Source organism: Lonchura striata, chromosome 1A (genome assembly GCF_050655825.1).
Source record: "Lonchura striata isolate lonStrDom1 chromosome 1A, ASM5065582v1, whole genome shotgun sequence".
In the NCBI taxonomy this organism is placed as follows: domain Eukaryota; kingdom Metazoa; phylum Chordata; class Aves; order Passeriformes; family Estrildidae; genus Lonchura; species Lonchura striata.
The window spans coordinates 62,322,215-62,340,378 of record NC_140741.1 but is presented as its reverse complement, the minus strand read 5'-3'; the positions used below and the strand labels follow the sequence as shown (position 1 = coordinate 62,340,378).

General features: G+C 41.0%; 1 protein-coding gene across 1 annotated transcript in view; it reads right to left on the bottom strand.

The window, feature by feature from the left end:
- LAMB4 (laminin subunit beta 4) overlaps nt 1-17,886 on the bottom strand; it is a 41,543-nt gene extending 23,657 nt beyond the window's left edge. Inside the window, exons 1-16 of the mRNA XM_077783139.2 lie at nt 17,783-17,886; nt 16,211-16,273; nt 14,827-14,984; nt 11,627-11,762; nt 9,948-10,021; nt 9,133-9,321; nt 8,921-8,984; nt 8,168-8,382; nt 7,009-7,129; nt 6,103-6,291; nt 5,321-5,500; nt 4,541-4,650; nt 4,006-4,085; nt 2,896-3,046; nt 1,842-1,973; nt 962-1,147 (exon numbers count right to left, since the gene is read on the bottom strand). Of these exons, the coding sequence (XP_077639265.2) occupies nt 962-1,147; nt 1,842-1,973; nt 2,896-3,046; nt 4,006-4,085; nt 4,541-4,650; nt 5,321-5,500; nt 6,103-6,291; nt 7,009-7,129; nt 8,168-8,382; nt 8,921-8,984; nt 9,133-9,321; nt 9,948-10,021; nt 11,627-11,762; nt 14,827-14,984; nt 16,211-16,244 (2,019 nt within the window). The 5' untranslated portion in view covers nt 16,245-16,273; nt 17,783-17,886. The remainder of the gene's footprint in view (nt 1-961; nt 1,148-1,841; nt 1,974-2,895; nt 3,047-4,005; nt 4,086-4,540; nt 4,651-5,320; nt 5,501-6,102; nt 6,292-7,008; nt 7,130-8,167; nt 8,383-8,920; nt 8,985-9,132; nt 9,322-9,947; nt 10,022-11,626; nt 11,763-14,826; nt 14,985-16,210; nt 16,274-17,782) is intronic.
- Nucleotides 17,887-18,164: the final 278 nt, after the last annotated feature.

Here is an 18,164-nt window from a genome sequence, read left to right as displayed (position 1 = left end):
AAATGGAAACAGCTCTGTTAGAGTCATTGGAGTTGTTTCTTTTTTTAGCACAGTGTTATTCTGGAGATATCAGTCATTAGCTGCCTTCTCACACATCTAATAAGAAATAGTAAACATAAAAGACTTTGTAGCAAATGTATTTAAACCCCAACTCTTCAATCCTTAGACAGAAAAAGCTGCCTCAAACTAGCCCACTGAAAAATTGTTCCCATGTTTTAAGACATAGGGAGATTGTTTTGCCTCAGAATGCCAGTCAGAGAACAGAACACAATAGACAGCAGGAAAATCTTAAGTTGTGGGACCGTCCCAGAGAATTGCAAAAGAGTAAGGAATATACAAAAGCTGGTACCAATAAAACACTTGGCATGTGTTTTTGAAGACATGGGTAAGGACCTGAGTTTAACCAGATCTGGATTAACAGATTTCTCTAGACATGTCATCATCATTAAGAAATCTTTTCCAGGCAAAAAATAGTAATTTGGCTATTCTCCTACAATTTTCACACATCTCAAAGTCCAGCTGGAACAAATGGGAAGCAGGATGCCAACAAAAGGCCTGGTTAAGTATCTACACAAGTCACTCCTGCCTATACACATTTTCCTGCCCAAAAAAACCCAGCTAGGAATACAGGATGCTTGTCTAAAAAGAACTGCATTTTCCATGTGTTTGATTTTTGAGTAAAAAAGTCCAGTCCAAGTAAAGGTGCCAAAAGAGAAATATTCAGAAGTTGAAATCTTGGTCAATGCTTAGAAACACTTTTAGTGCTGATTTTTCATATTTGAGTGGAAAGGGTTAAGGGAGTCTGTGGAGAACATATTACTTGGTTGGTAAGGCAACTTATTACTGGGTGAAAAGCCGAGCAATTTAAATTTTAGATATAAAGAATAGGACAAGTTGGTCATCTTATTATTCACAAAATAGATCCTGCACTTATCACAACATCACAAGGTATCACAAGTACCTCAGGCTCATAACGAACTGTGATATCAAAGTCCATAGCAAAGGGAACATTGCTGATGGCAAATCTCAGCCCAGCTCCACTGGGAACGCGGGCGAAGCCATGTCCTGTCCATGTGACAGCCCGACCAGCGCTGGGCTGCCGGAACACCACTGCCAAATCCGAGTCCTGTCCAAACTGCATCGCACCCTGCAAACACACATTGACATTTTCAACAACACACAGAGTCAAATTACAACAAAAACAAACTCAGAAAAAAGAAAGGAAATATTTTTGCCACATTGTTTACTTATTTTAGCCATCAGTCTAATTTTCTGAATAAGCTTGAGACTGACAATCTAAGAACTCTCCCAAAGGTAGGATATTTAGGGGCACATGTAAAGTAAAGCAGCAACAGCAATAAGAGGGACTAGAATAATCCACTCACCTCTGAATATTTGGCATCTCCAAACATTCACATTGCAAACCTTAAACAGAGTAAGCCTGATTTCATATATGACTGGACTATTCCATTATAAGCTGGATACATAAATATTAGTACTTACAATGGCTGCATTTAAGTGCAGAATGTACCATGCTAATGTCTTGGTAAACTTCTTGAAAATATCTTGCAACCAAAAAAAAAAAAATTACCTTTCATAAGGACTTTTCCAAAAATTCATGGAACTTGAGTCTACAAAAGCACTGGACATATCAGAGCAAGCCTGTCAGTGTGAATAATAAAATGTCCAACCCAACTGTGTACCAAAAAATTGATTTGTGTCAGGATTGCAATGTCTAAGATGGCAAATCCCATGTACTCAGGCATTTGCTTGCCCTTTGTTACAAAATGAAATTTTATTATTTGGTGTAAACTTAAGTAACTACTCAAGTACTAATTTACCTGTTCCAGTCCAGATTTTCTTGCAGCTCGTTTCTTATTCTTCTGTAACACAATCTTTCCATTTTCAATCATGAACTCATAGCCTTTCTTCTGGAAGTAAATATCACACCTTGGAAGAGTGCTTGGCTGAACCTATGAAGTAATAAAAGAGGAGAAGCACTGTCTCAACAATGTTGAAGGGTGATAAGCAAGTAAATGAAAATCCACATTCTTAAAACAAGATCTATTCTCACTGGGAGAAACTCTAAACTGTAGCCCAGCAGCTGCTGGGAACCTTTTTCCCTTACTTCCTTAAAATTAACTTGCACTTTTTCCTCATAAGCTTTGTCTCAGACATCTGTTTTCCATTCAATTATTGGATTGTAGTATAATTACTAACTGTGATTATAGATAGATATTTGTGGATGTGACCTGCAAATAAACAGGTTTTTTTATTATTTTTATTATTTTCTGTACAACATGCCAGAGAAAAAATGTTAGCAAAAGCATAGACAGAGGAAGGGATGCACTCCAGGCTTGCATTCAGCATGGGTAACAACTACCCCCATGTTGAAGGGCGAAAAAAATTAATTTTTCTAAAAACATTACAGATAGATGCCAAATTCTTGAGGAAATTAGGCTACAATCAATGTCGTTATATAAGGTAGCAGGAATTAGTCCAATGGAGCAGAGAGTAATTTGATTCTTCCCTTGCTGTAGATTCCCAGAAATGAAACATTTCATGAGAGCTATTGGTAACTCAAATACTTTCTTCTAATTTAAATAATTAAATTTATTTCCCTAATTCACACTAGACCAGCCTGCACTTGAGAAGCAGCAAGGGCAGCTTTGCAGGTCATACCACACTGTAGTGACTGTCCCTTTTTAACAGCCACAGTTATGGAATACTCATGTCCATGAAAAACAAAGGCAAATTGATGATGGTCAAGGGACTTGCTTTGTGTTTTCCTGCTAAAGAGCAGCTCCCCAGGCAAAGGCTCTCCTCCTTACCCTCAGTCCATGTCACCACTGCAGTAATCCCCCTCTCAGTACACCTAAAAAGCCAAATACCTACCAAGGGTGCAGAGCCAGAAAGGGGCTTTGCATGCTCAGCTTCATAAATGTAATAGTCCAGGGGTAGAAAGAAGTATCCTGGAGCTGGCTCGTTGCACTGGCGGCTCACGATGTTGGGCAGACACTCGCACTGACCATCCTTCAGTGAGCACCTATGGGAGGAATTGGAAAAGGGAGCACATGAGAGTGGCACAGCTGAGTCCTCCCAGCATGAGGGCAGCTCACACCCACCCTCACTCCACCTTTGCTTAATTTCTCCCATTGCTGGATCACCTCCATTACTAAACTTCTTCGTATCACCCATCTCCTCTGCTTCTGATGCTGGATTTATTCAATGCTACTTTTCCATGACTTGAGTTCACAACCTCCTTTGTCTTTGTTTGTTCCATACTGGAAGCACTGTCCCTTTTGTTTCCTGAGCATCTGTTACTCTCTATTCCTGTATCATTTCTTGTATCTTTTTCTGTAAGAATCACTATATCACAATTCTTAATAATCTTTCACCCACAATTTTGGAGGCAGGACATGAGATCAGAAGGACCTTTGATGTGATATTGAATGTTTTCATAGGCTTACACATATATTTAACACACCAGGTGATTTACCTGCTCACAAGGAGCTGCTCTACATCATGGGACTGTATGCTCCTCTGTCTGAAGCCTAACAGCAGTAGTGAAGACCCCTGCCCAACAGATTTTTGGAGGACCCCAACTGAAACCAACCCTGCTTCTAAAATTCTACATTTTAAATAAGACCCAGAAAAAAAATTATAGGATTTAAGGCAGGAAGCTAAGTTAAAAATCTCACCTCTAACTTCTAATTTCTAATAATATTAGGGCCTCTGGTTCTCTCAAGGCATATGTTTTATATTTAATATTAAATGCATCTAGGGTCAACCTGATTTAAGGCTGGCTTCAAAGGAAATAGGTAAATCTCATTACCACAAATAAATTTCCAAGATGTCCACCCAACTTTACACTGTTTGTATATGATGAAATTCCATCTACCTTCTATTTTCCTATTTGTACTGTGACTGTATTAATCAGAAAATCTATCCTAAGAGTTCATAAAAATTAAAACTATGAAAGAACTTGAAGAACTTTTAACTTACAAGTTATTCTGGGATCCACCAATATCACAGTCGCATGGAGAACAGCCATACAAGTTGTTGCCAAGACCCCAGTATCCTGCCTGGTATAAAAAGAAAGGTTCTTTTATGGGAAATGCTTAAGTATGCAAAGCAAAACAAAACTCGTTCTGCTGGATGAACAATGGAGCACTACTGTGCTTGGCCATGGGAGATTGCTTCTCTTACCGGATAGCAGGGGTGCTCCGCCACTGCAAGAGCCAGATATTTACCCACTTGTACAAGCAATTGCTCTGTAAACAGCTAAGATGGATCAAGGATATAATTTTGCATTTCCTTTCCTTCCTGGGAATGCTCCTCCCCATGCAATTTGATTGCACAAATATTTGGGAGCAGTGAAAGAAAAGCAGACATGTCAAGACAAATTGGGAGCACACAGCTACAAAATTATTTTGAATTTTGACTAATTGTTTACTTTTCTGGCAACGAAAACATGTGGGATGGATGAGGAGATTTCCAAAACCACATGCAGAAGTGAACCCAAAAACTGAGTACGTACAAGGCATTTTTCACAGCGCTGCCCTGTGGTGAACCTCTGGCAGAGGCACTCTCCCGTGGCAGGATTGCAGACGGAGAAGGGCAAGCTGCCCAAGGGATCACAGTTGCAGGCTGCAGGGACAGAAAAGTGCAGTTACCTCTGCAGGCCCCAGTGACAGCTCAGGACTGGCATTTATATTAGATGAGGCATCAGCATGTCAGGCAGACTCCATCCTCCACCCAGACACTCTGCAGATTAATATGCCCTGGCACCCTCCAGCCTTCAGACTGCCCTTGGAAATGGACAATTTCCTCGGTGGGTCCCTCTCTGGGAGGAGCAGAGGCACTTGGCAGAGGTTTGCCAAGTGCTGTGTGCTGATCTGCGCTGCAGTCCTTGTGTGTGGCTGAGCACCTGCTGTGGGCAAAATGTGGTCACAAACCCACAGTGCACCTGGGCAGGGGTGGGATGTCTTTTCACCAAGCCTTTCTCAGGGGAATGGCTGGCTGGAAGTTCTTTTGGCAAGGCAGCAGCTCCTGTCATCTCAATATCCCTTTTCAATTAAGTTGCATATTTAATAACCCTTCTTTTAACAACAGTCTTATCTATTATACTGTGTGTTCTGAAAGTGATCTTGGATGCTGCACCAGAAACCCTGAATTTTGTTGACATTAAATTACAGTAGGCAACTGTGTATTTTGTGACACAAGTCACAAGAGCATTAGTGTGTGGATCTGTGCATTCAGCTACCTCCATGCCTTAAAAACGCTTTGGAAAGGAGACTAGAAGAGGTGGTTTACATACGCTGGCAGCCCAGGGGGTCGCTGCTGCTCAGCCCGTAGTAGTTTGCCTTGCACTTGTCGCAGCGAGCGCCCTCCACGTTCTCCTTGCAGGGGCACCGGCCCGCGACCGTCCCCAGCGTGGGGTCCGTGCGGCTCTCGCACACGCCCTCGTGCAGGGAACCCTCGGGGTCACAGCTGCATGCTGCAGGCAGGGTCAGGGAGACACACAAAACAAGCACGTGTAGAAGTAATCATGAAAATGTAATTACAGAGCTGCTGGTAATCTGCCCTTGGCTCCTTAAGGACTTTTCATGCCAATCAGTTGCTACAATTAAATAACAGAGCATTTTCTCCATCCTATGTTAATAATGAATTTAGGTCATCTTTCAGAAGAAGAGCTTTAATGTCTGAATGATTATTTTTCTTGCATATGGCAGGTATCTGGCAAAAGTTATTTACTCCTCCCATCATTTTGGAGCCTCTTTTGTAATTGCTGAAGGTCACAGAAGCAACAACACTACTGCTATTCATATTTATATTAACCTTGTTCAAGAAAAATGATAGCTTTGCTGGATTTCTAAGCTCTGTTTAGCAAGGAGTTGGAATATGCAGCTCTTTTCACAATGCTGGTTGGAGGATACTGTCATGCAGATACTTAAGGCAGTTTGGATGTTACAGGTTTGGTAACATTTTTACAACCATGTGGACATTTAAGCAGGGGGATGGCCATAGGGCTCAGAGCAAAGGGAACCAGAACAACCCTGTTTTGAGTCATTCTTACAGAAGTTAAAAAGGGAAGCTTACGGAGGCACGGCCAAGGATCTGAGATGTCTTTGAGTGGATCCTGGTAAAAGGAAGGTTTGCACCTGTCACAGTGCTGGCCGGTGGTGTTGTCCTGGCAGTCCTCACAAACGCCGCCGCTGACCCCACCGCTGGCCTGGTACACGGCCATGTCAAAGTGGCATCTGCTGGAGTGGCTGTTGCAGTTACAACCTGAAACCAAAGCAAACAGTGGGGTATGTCACACCATGTAAATGCTGTGGTCTGGCTACATTGCTGTCTACACCTAACACAGGGTTACTGGTTACTTGCATGATTTCAGTGCCCAGCAAGATTATTCGCAGGCCTTGTGTCTTACAGCTGGGGGAAAAAAATTGGAGTCTTCAGTCAAAACTATATCCTAAACCTGGAAATGCAGGTGAATGTGCCTCGTATGCAGTGGGAACACTGCTCTGCTCAAGAAATCTCTAGCTGAATATCTGTTACGGATCCTAATATATTATTCTTGTGTATACTGCATTACTCATTATTGTGGAAATAAATAATTTAGCCTTTTCTAAATTCTTTCACTTGTATGAAAAACACTGTGCAAACCAATGAATGATCTTTTTTGCATTAACTGCTTTCCCCCCTCTTTATTGTTTTGGTTGGTTTTTTGTTTTTTTTTTTTTTTTTTTTTCTGTATGAAAAATAAGAATATAAAATATTCTTAAATATTTTAAATTTCTTAAATATATAAAATATTAAGAAACAGCTCTTCTTCTTGTAGGATAACACAGCACCTGTGGATGCAGGAATCTGTTTTTCTGGATGAGGCATGAAAACACCTCCCTTCCAGAAACCTGGCCATCCCAGTATGAATTTAATGGACTAGGATTGTGCCACACCCACTCCTGGCTATTAAAAAGGAAAATATCATGCTTGAGTTACGTTTGCAAGCATTATCTTGTGTCCCTTCAGCTGGCCTCCAGGGAGCATCATTGTAGAAATCTTTACATCTTTCACAAGAGAAACCTTCAGTGTTATGGTGGCAGATACATCTCCCATGGACCTGTAATTTGGTGAGAACAGAGATAAGGTAAGGTAAGGTAAGGTAAGGTAAGGTAAGGTAAGGTAAGGTGGGGTGAGGAGAGGAGAGGAGAGGAGAGGAGAGGAGAGGAGAGGAGAGGAGAGGAGAGGAGAGGAGAGGAGAGGAGAGGAGAGGAGAGGAGAGGAGAGGAGAGGAGAGGAGAGGAGAGGAGAGGAGAGGAGAGGAGAGGAGAGGAGAGGAGAGGAGAGGAGAGGAGAGGAGAGGAGAGGAGAGGAGAGGAGAGGAGAGGAGAGGAGAGGAGAGGAGAGGAGAGGAGAGGAGAGATTTTCTTAAGGTATGTCAGCAAGATCAGGAAAATTTGAAGCTCTTTGGCTCCCTCAGCTGACATAATTTTCAATTATCTGAGTAAAAGTTCTGGAGAATACCTCCAAACATTGGCCAAATAGTTTTAAAGACACTGAGCAACATTTAGAAAAAATTACTTCTAGAGATGCCAAAGGAGACATCAACTTTTTAAATTATCTCTCTCTCACCCTATATGTCTTCATATTGTGATACATATTTTCCAGAAGAAAAAAACTCTTGTTCCCAGAGGGAAAGAACTTGCAATCATATTCCTGGAATTTTTAATAATCCATTTTTCATGGGTTAGCTTTGCATTCTTTATGCCAATGCCTCCTCTCCCACTGCAGAGCCTCCAAGCCCAGATGGAGTGGGGAATGCACCCAACAAGTGGCCATTCAAGTCTGCACATGCCACAGGCTACTTACTGCATTACATTTGCACCATTACAGCTCTGGAATTTTGCTGCTATTGCCAACACATCTTGTCCCAGTTGTTTTTGAAACACCACAGTAGCGCCAGCAAAGACAGCTTCTGTGCATTCCAACCCCAGGCTTTAAAAGAAGAGTCTGCATTGAAACATTTAACAACTACCAGCTGCAAATGGTCAATCCAAAGATTATCAGAGATCTTCCTTCATCTCCCTCCCTCCATCTCTTCCTTCTTCCAAAGTATCAATTGAGACTCCCCTTTTCAGAGAGAGCACTAAGGACGCACCATCCCAGACTGATGGAAAACATCTCCTCGTAAGTTCTGCATGGAATCACACTGGCTGGCATGGCCATTGCAAAAGCAGCTGCCCTGCACAACCATCTCATAGATGGCATAGTAGTACTTCTCAAGGGGATCACTGTGCCTCCTCCCAAGCAGAGCATCTCCAAGAGTGTGGAGTTTAGTAAAATTGATCCTTAGGTTTGTCAATGTAATGAGATCTGGAAAGAAAGAAGAGAGATCAGGAGCCTGAGTTCAGTATAAAATGAACAGTATAAAATCTTCAGCTTGAATTAGTCATCCAAGAATTTTCCCATAGTGAATAAATAATAAAAATGATCCAATATTGGCCAAGATCAGTAATGCCTACAGTGGCAGTGCAGGAACCCACTCCTGGCACACAGCTGCATAAATGTTAGCATCCTATTTGGTATGGCTCTGCATTTTCCCAGCCACTGTCTTCATGGGTTCATGTGTACCTCTGGGACTGCTCTCAAAATGCAGTGTGGATTAGGCCTGAATTCAGAGGGAAAGACAGTTTAGCTTCATGGATGTGCTCTGCAGAGCTTTGCTGTTTGCCCCCAGGGCTAGAAAACAAGACTGGCCCATTTAATTTTTTAATACAATGTGCCTCTAAGGTCTTTAGGTACCTAATTTTCAACATCATGGAGTTACACTAGCTGGGCTGTTGATCCTTTCAGTGTACAAAACAAAAAATACCAGCAAAGTGTATCTGGACAAAACATGTTGTATCCATACCTTGGATATATGGCACATAGGGATTTTCTATTTCAAAGCTGGGATCCAAAGCTTTTAAAACAACCTGCAAAACAAATCAATAAAACTCTAGAGATGAGATGAGCAGCCACCAAAGGGATCAAAGGACAGGTCTCTGCTTTTAGCAGACACAGACAAGAGACCTTTAGTTCCACAAATGATTTTAACTCATACAAACAGACACTTGAAAGTACCTCGCCTTCAGTGGAGGGCTCAATGTCTGAATATCTTGAATCACAAATAACATCTCCAACACTTTTTGCTGGACCAGAAGAGATGTTGGGGAAAGAAGCTGCACAGTCATGTGCAAAATATCTAAACACTTTCCAGGTCTGACCAAAATCAGTAGAGCGCTCAACCAGCATTGCTGCAGGCCGAAATGTCTGCAAGAAATATTTCAAGAATTCCCTAAGTCGGCATTAACAAGACACCTCAGGGGTTGTTACATTGATATTTCTCTTTGAAGGATGCTAAAATTTTGTATTTGAGAGTTTATAGGTTTGTTAAAGTACTGTAAGTTTACAGGGTCTCTGAAAAAGCTCATTAGAACCTCTCTCTAGAAAAAGGGAAAGATAATATTTCATATAAATGTGTGATTACTTTCTGTGTAAGGAAGTTTACCATAACAATATAGGAATTTAGTACAAAAAGAAATTGTAATCATCTGGATCAGAATAGATACACATGTACTGAACTAAATTGAAAGAGCCACTGCAGTTCAGATATGTCCTACATTTTTGGAGTTTAATTTTGCAAAGTATTTTTTCAGTTTTAACTCTTGGATTTATGGAAAATAGGACCAAAAGGCATAGGAATAGGAAGCTATTCAGTCTATCCTCCTCCCCTAAGGCAGGATCAACTACAATTTAACCATACTTGACAGGTGTTTATCTAATCTGTTCTTACAAACCTCTAAACATGGAGCTTTCATTGCCTCTCCAAGCAATTAATTCCTGTGGTTAAGTAATTAGTGTACAACATTACATAAAAGCTCTGGTAAAAGATGTACCTTAAAGGTCAGGATAAGATGGCTGAATTGGAATAAAGTTTCTAGGTCCAATCTAATGCTGACATGGTCAATGCCTGAAAAGAGAATGAAAATGAAGTGCATAATGTGTACATTGAAGGGGTTGCTTCAAAACATTGAAGTTTTCCCATGGGAGATTTAAAGATGCCTTTTCCAGCAGAACAGCTAGACTCTTTAGGGTATCCCCTGTGCACAAACCTGTTCAGCTGGACCTCTCTCTCTGGGGCAATATGATGTGCTGCCTTCCTGACACTGTCACCAGCAATGCTGGTGACTGAGACTGCAGGAGATGGCTGAAGGTCCTGCTCACGTAATTCAGACTGTAAATGATGGCCATGGTAGGGTTCTGAGTTTGTGTGTTTCTATATCCAGTTAGGTTTATTTTTTTTAAATCCATTTAAATAATTTACTTATTGCTAAGAAAGAAAAAGAGAACTAATAAAATGAGGTGTTTTCTTCATGCAAAACAGAACTGTTAAACCCTTCTAATACTTCCAGATGCGAAATTTGTCATGAGCAGAGCTACTGCATTAGGCATCTTCCAAAACGGCAACAAATATGGAAAAAACTCCATAAGCCACACACTCTCAGTAGAGAGTTCCAGGAGCTCAGCTGATATCCCCATTGTTCACATCTACATGCACCATCTCAGAACTCCTGATGACCAGGCTGTGCATGAGACCTCATCCCAGAAGAAAGATAGAGAGAACAAGGAAAGCTCCTCTCATAGCTGGTCTGCAGCTTTATTGGCAGTGGTGTCCAAAGCCAGTCACAAATCCTTGCTAAACTCCATAAAAAAACAAGGCTTATGGATTTTCAGTTGGATATTCAAAATAGAGGTAACATATTATCTTATTTTTCTATGCCTTAATTTCCAACCAGTCAAATGCTTTTCACATAATCACTGTGTGTCAAATAAGGCAGAGTAAATGTTATTTCTCATAGCATGTCTTCCCAGAGAAGCTGTAAAGATACTATCTTCATCAATTCTGGAATTGGACGTATCCTCAGCAAGTTGCAGAGGACACCAAGCCTAGTGGTGCTGTTGACACATATGAAGGATCAATGACATCCAGAGGGACCTGGAAAAGCTTGAGATGTGGGGCCCTGGGAGTCTGATGAGATTTGTCAAGTGCAAGGTGCTACACCTGGGTTAGGACAATCCCCAGAAACAATACAAGCTGGGGGATAAATGGATCAAGAACAGCCTTGCAGAAAAGGAACTTGGGAATATCAGAATAAGGGAGGTGATAGCCAGACTTTATTTAATTTTTTTCTAAAGTATTATTTCTTTAAAAATAATTTTTAAATGGCTATTTGTGTTTTACAGATTATCTTTACATTACATCTGTAGGCAAATGTATATTTTGCCCCAAATAAATATTCTGTCAGGACAGACACCCTGTGGAAAATATATGGCTTTCATGTATAACCCAACATTGCCAAACATCCTCTGGTCAGCTCTTGGAGGTGCTGAGTTTAAAGCTTGTCCACAGAAACATAGACTTCCTGAAATCTTATCTTGCTACACACAAATGGGTTTAAATCACTCAGTATTAACTAATCAAATAATAGATGCAGTTTTTTTTCATCTCTTCATGAAGGCAATAAAGCAATCCCACAGTAACATTTTGCAGTAATATTTTCTCTAAGGAACTTACCATTTTCTGACTGCCACCACTTCTTTTTCCTTTTGGGCTCAAATGTTGTAATAACATTTTCGACCATGTGACTGTTGTGCTGGGTATACGGATTATATGGGTATCTGGAATCACAGAGAAAGCACTTCTCTTCAGCCTAGAAAACAAAATGAGCAAAATGAAAGCTTAATTTGGATTCTTCACTAAATATTAGGGGGATGTACATATATTTCTGCCATTGCTTGAACCTGTCTTGTTGCTTTGGATGCCTGTGCTTTTAATCACTTGGCTTTTCATAGACCAGCTCAAAGGAACCATTACACGCACGAAGCATACACATAGTAAATGTTGGTCATGGCCTTCCCCAGGTACTTTGTAAAAATTACACTTTTGCAGTTGTGGAGAAAGGATCTCAGTAAGACCAGGTACCAGGTAAGTAGCTGGTTTGGGATGACACCACTACTCTGACAGCTGTCAGTGTCTTTTGAAGCATAGGGAAACTGGGAAACTTTAAAACCAATTCAAAGGAGGAAAATCGGGATACCAATAGGATACAAGGGTCTTATTTGAAAATGTTACAAGCAGAAGATGTAGGTAGTAATGATTAACCGATATCTCAGTTCTGAATGAGAGGCTTTGATAGTGAGGGCAAGGAGTTACTGTTTAAGGGGATAAGATGGGGATTGAGCCGGAGAGCAAGAAGAGGTGACAAGGTTAACATGCTGGGCTGGGAGATGGCCTGTGCTGGGCCATGTGGAAAGCCTGAGCAGCCATCACAGCCAGCAGGGTCCCAGGGAAATGTTCAGCAGGGTGGGCAGGGGTGGACACACTGTGCAGACTGACTCCAGGAGATTTGGGCAGAGTGTAGTGTGAGGATGCAGGAATAAGCCCCAGCAGAAGGTGATGCCCAAGCTGTGTGCCTGGCTGGTGGGGACAGAGGCAGGAGGAAGAGGGGATGACACAGCACCCCAGAGGGAACTGAAGGAGGAGGCATGAGTTCAGTGCCCATGGCTGGGAGGCTGGAATGACCTAGAAGGAGATGGGTGGAGAGGCACTCCACTTAGCACACGTAGGATCCACAAAGAATTGAGAATGGTTTTAACATCTTTGCATTATGTAATCACCTGGGAATTACTTGCATTTAAATAAATTAAGATATATAGATTTACAGGCATAATTAATGTATTTTAAACATGGTAATTATGTATTATATTTAGTCATTCTATACTACACTTGACAAATGTATGAATGCCTATTTTAGAAGATGAAAGAGAAATTTAAGAAAAATACTCTGTCATCTCATTTCACAAAGCTCTGATAAAGAGAGCTCAGGTTGATGAAGCAGTTGGAAGACCGTGCACACTTACATTCTGGTTTATATAGATATACAATATAACACTGGGGCAACTTATGTTGCAGGTTGCTCCATAAAAATCTGCTCCAAAGAACAAGCATGTACACGTCCATTTCTGGCAGATCTCATTTGCTTCTGAATTATGCAGCTTTATACTCTCCTGCTTTTTTCTTTCAAAACATGTGTAAGTAGTAAATCCAATCATTGAGCTAAAATCCACTTAACCTACATTTTAAAAGCAATAAGACATATTAAAGACTAAAAATTATTTGTACTGCTTCTTTCCAAACACAAGGCAGTTGAATTCTACTTCTTCCCCAACTGAATCCCAGCTAAATCTTGGCTTTTGGTAACTTGCCACGTTGACTAATACCCACTTTCATGAGTAAGGTTTGCTGTTATGAAATCTGACAAAGGTCACCAGGAGAGGAACTGGTAGAGAAAGAACTTTGGTTTACAAGATGCAAAACTTCCTGGTCTGCCTCCAGCAAAGAATTTAAAATGTGCTGGTGAGAAAGCAAATTGAAAGTGAAGTGGCACTCTGATGCACTGTAGGTGACAACACATTTAAGGCAAGATAATGGAAAAGAACAAGATGCCAAAGCATCTCTCTCTCTCTCTCAAGCTCTGCAAAGCAGCAGTTTGTAGTTTTCACCCTCTTCAAGAAAGAGCCGCCAGGGGTCAAGATATGTTAAAGCAGCTTTAAATCACAGGGATTATTGCAGAACAGCTGCTCCTTTTCATGAGTCTGTATTTACATGATTTAAAGGATAAGTACCGGCAAGTGAAAATATTAATTTTTTTATTGCTCTTTGATCTCCTCCTAAAAAGCAAGAATAAAAGGCAATCATCCAGCTTTGGGGCAAGAAAGATGATCCAGGCTATTTTAGCAAAGGAAAGAGATATTTATATTTTGCAGAAAACTGTGGATACAATTTCCAGCTTGGAGCAGTGCTTGGTTCCATGTCCATACTTTATTCTGCAAATGTGTCACAACATTAAGCTAGAAGGTCATAAACTGTAATTATTTTCAATTGCTTATAAATTAAGCTGTATTTTAACTTCCTCTTCAGCCTAGGCTGTCATTTAGTGACAATTATTTTATTTGTTAAAATTTATTAGCTCAGTGAGGCCAAGTCCTCCAGGACGTAAAAAAGGAATCCTCATTTCTGCACATCTTTCATACACCCAACCCCTTATCACTGCAGCCAGGGAAGAAGAGGCATCCCTCTGATCAGCCACATTTTGGATCTGCTGACCTACCCACATGGCCAAAGCCTGGACAACATTAGGTCTTCCCTTTTCAGAGGCAGCTTTTTGCTTTCAGTACCATTGGCCTCATTTCAGATCAAAAGAGAGGAGTGTATGATGTGAATCTCTTAACATATGAGGATGCCTAAGGCATATCCTTTACAGGCTGCCTCAGGTCTCAACACCATACGAGGATGTGCTCTGGAGAAGGCCCTGCAGCCTGTGGGTCCCCTGCACTCACACACACAGACCATGGGCTTCATCTCTGGGGCCTGAGTGGGAAGAGGACTTGCAGAGCAAAGCTCCTTCAGAAATCCCTGTGCTCAATCCCTGTGCATCTCAGGGGTGTTTCTCCCCCTTGGGAAGATATGCATCACTGTGGAGGCTGTTTGCTGCCAAACCTTCCATATGTGCAGTGAGGCAGAGCCTTCCACCAGACTTAGTGCCACACTGTCTGATAATTATTCAGATAACTCCCACAGGAACTTCCAAGTCTGGGCAAATTCCCTACACAGATGAGAGTAAGGTTAGTAGGAAGAGCAAGAATATGGTTAGTATGAGAAGTTCATTTAAAAAGTTTATTAAAAGTTTATTAAAAAAGAAAGAGCAAACCAACCTCTAGGTAGCCTATAATGCAGTACTTCTGAGGGCTGTTCATCCCACAGGTTGACGTGGCTGTCAGTTGCTTGCTGCGGCCCTGGAGAAGGTCCCCAAGGGCTGGGTGGCAGGACCCAGCATCACAGTCATGCTGTGCATGCTGGGGTCTTATCAGCACTGAGCATATAAGAAGATCAAAGAAATATTAAATTGTTCTGTATAGCCAGCAATATTCTCCAGACAAAATCAGTTAAATCCCAACACAAGCAGAAAACTTAATTATCCTTTGCCTGTACCCCTTTTATCCTTATTTACACATTTTTTAAAGAACTTCAATAATGAACACATCTGCTGCAAAATAATATAAAAAATATAGCTAGCATATTGCAAATCTATGCTAAAACTTAAATTTTCAGCATGTTACTTTTCAGTAAAAATGCCAGTCTGCCATGAGCAATAATTTATTATGCTTCCCTCCCTGAAATACAGCAATTGCCAGCATTGTCAGCAATCCTACAAAAGAACATTGAGCATTTCTATTGACTATGTGCACAGAGACAGATTTGAATTAATTCCACTTATTTCTGTTGAAATAAGTGTTCCAAGTTATAATGGTGGAAATTAAATCAGGATTGAGATGAGGATTGACATTAGGAGCCCCTCAGATTTTCTTTTAATTTGCAGTAAATTCTTAGTCCAGTGTCAGAGCTCTCTCAGACCCCATGGAGTGGCCACTAATAAATAAGAAGAGTAATTCTGAATTCTTAGAGTAATTGCAGGACTTTGTTTTTCCTGAAACAACTTTCAATATCTTCTCCATTATTTTAAGACTTCCCTTACAGGGATTTTTCTTTTAAACAAGTTCTGTCCTGAAACTCTGCAAAGGAATGGGTACCTTGGAGGCTATATCCATTCAGCTTTACTTGGCTCAACTTGTTAGAAAAGGTGCAGTTAAAAAACCCAAACAACTGACACCCATAGAATACTAGAAATCCAACTACAACAGTAAAAATACAGCATTTTATAGCCAAATTTCAGTCTATGGCTCAAGCTATAATTCAGATGATGAGTGACACTTGACTCTTTAAATGTAAAGCAGTGCCAATGTTTAGTTAGTCTGCTCTTTTTAGTAATACAAATCCATGCTCATTATTCATTAGCAGATGTTGACTGCCCCTTTCAGGACCTGAATCAGACTCAATTGCAACATGTATGTTTTCTTTGAAGACTTTGTATCTCATAGGTCCCTCATTGGCAGAAGAGTGGGGAATAAGGATTCACTGTCAAGTGTTTCTCAATAGCATTTTCTAAAAAAAAGTGCTTTAACAAAATCTTGAAAAGGTGTGTAAATCACATGATAATATTCTAGAATTGGCCTGAGTCACTGTAGCATCTGTACTTACTGAGGTGTAACAGGATGGCCAGTCCCAGCCTCATGCCTCCCCATCAAACTCTGACTGGTACTGCTGCAAGAGAAAAACTGGTCCATCACTTGGTGCTCCCTCTCACCAGGGCACACAGGTGTACCCAGAACCAGCCTTTAGTAAAGTGACAGAGATGTAATAAAAATATAAAGAGTAAAAGGAAACCCTGGTTTTGATTTAGTTGTAGAAAAAACAAATCTCATTATGGAAATTTTGGCACTGAAACTGGGATGAAAGCAGAGGAGCACTTCACAAAGGCTTTCAGAGAAGACTGTGAAAACATATTCATACTTAGTGTAAAATACAAGTAGAATGCTACCAGCTAAAATACTGTAGTATTCAAATTTAAAAAAACCCCTTAATTCTAAGTGGATTCAGCAGAGCTGTTTGCAGAGCTCTAGTTCTTTCTCTGGAGGTTCTAGTTTGTTTTCATTAACTTAAAAAATAGTCATAAATCCTAATGAAGATGCCACTGAGAAATGCTTGATGTCAGGTGCTATGAATTTTGTCACAGATCCAATGTAAGTGCATCTTAATGTGTAGTGAAGAAAACCAGGTTATGTCAGCATCAGTGCAAAAAACTTGCACAGGGGAAATTCAGCATGAGTCCAAGAGAGGCTGATTGTGGTATTAAGGCATCCTTTCTCTTCCTATTTACCTGGAGGAAAGTAAGACTTGCCAACACAAAACTGTTGGAAAAACAAAAGACAACCATGGGTATAAAAGACATCCAGTATCCTGCCACCAAGTAGAACTACCAAACCAAATCTGCCCCTATCTTTGAATCTTCCACCTCTTTCTCCACCTGTGGGAACTAGTGAGGCTGGTGCACCCTAAAACAGTTCCAGCTGCTAGGGCACCCCTGTATGAGCATGCCCCAAGCAGCACTTCCCAGCTGTGTTCTTCTTCCTCACCTTCAAACAGCCATCACTGTACTGAGTGATCTTAAATTAAATACACCCCCAGAGTAGTGGGAACAAAAACAAAAGCACTTCAGATGTTACAGGATCCATATGGGCTTGGTGCACCCAGCTCATTACAGCATATGACACAACAGCTGTACCTAGATGAGTACTTCAGCAACCACAGGCAAAGAAAGCTAGCAAGGTTCACCAGGCTTTCATGCTGCTGCAGCTGCTCTCACCTGCCACAACCACAAAGAGCCTGGCATATGATAGGGGGATGATGCTGGTGAGCATCCATGCAGCTGTGCCTGGCTACAGAGAGACCTGGCCACAGATCTGAGGCAAATTGAGCAAGTATTTTCCTCCTGTGTTGGACTTTAAATTGTATACTCTGTCAGAATAATGGACAGACTCATCTGATGATTTAAGCTGCAACCACTGCAACAGCACTGTAGTGAAATAGAGGTGCCCATGGTGAGCAATCTTGGCAGGTACACATCCAATTCCTACCCTAACACTGTGACATGTAGAATCAGTGATACTCTCTAAACCTTACTCCCTTTAATGGAGAAACAAGGACTAGAAAAACCCCAACATACTTTGGTTCCATGTTTAACATGAAAATTAAATTCTGAAGAGGTCTTACCTGGGTTCCAGGCAGCCAAGTGTCGCAGCTGGGAATGAACAGAGCTGAGTGAGGGAAGCAAGAAAAGGCATACCTATGCACTTCAGCTAGAGAAGACAGCACGTCCCCTGAGGCACCAAGGTGTAGGTGAGAATGAGACCCAGCCTGCAACCTGTCAAAAGCTTGATTTGTGAACTCCTTCTGCTTCTGGCATCAGCAAATATATTCACTGAAAGACAATTGTGACAGGTTAAGTTCATGGCAGAAAAAGTTCATGCAACTGAAAACAGAAGGCTGGGATTCTTAAAGTGCTAGCAGACAACACCTTGTCTGCTGTTTAATTAAAAATCTGTTCAGTTGGTCTGGTTTGAAATCAAACATCAAAATATTTATAACTAGTTAG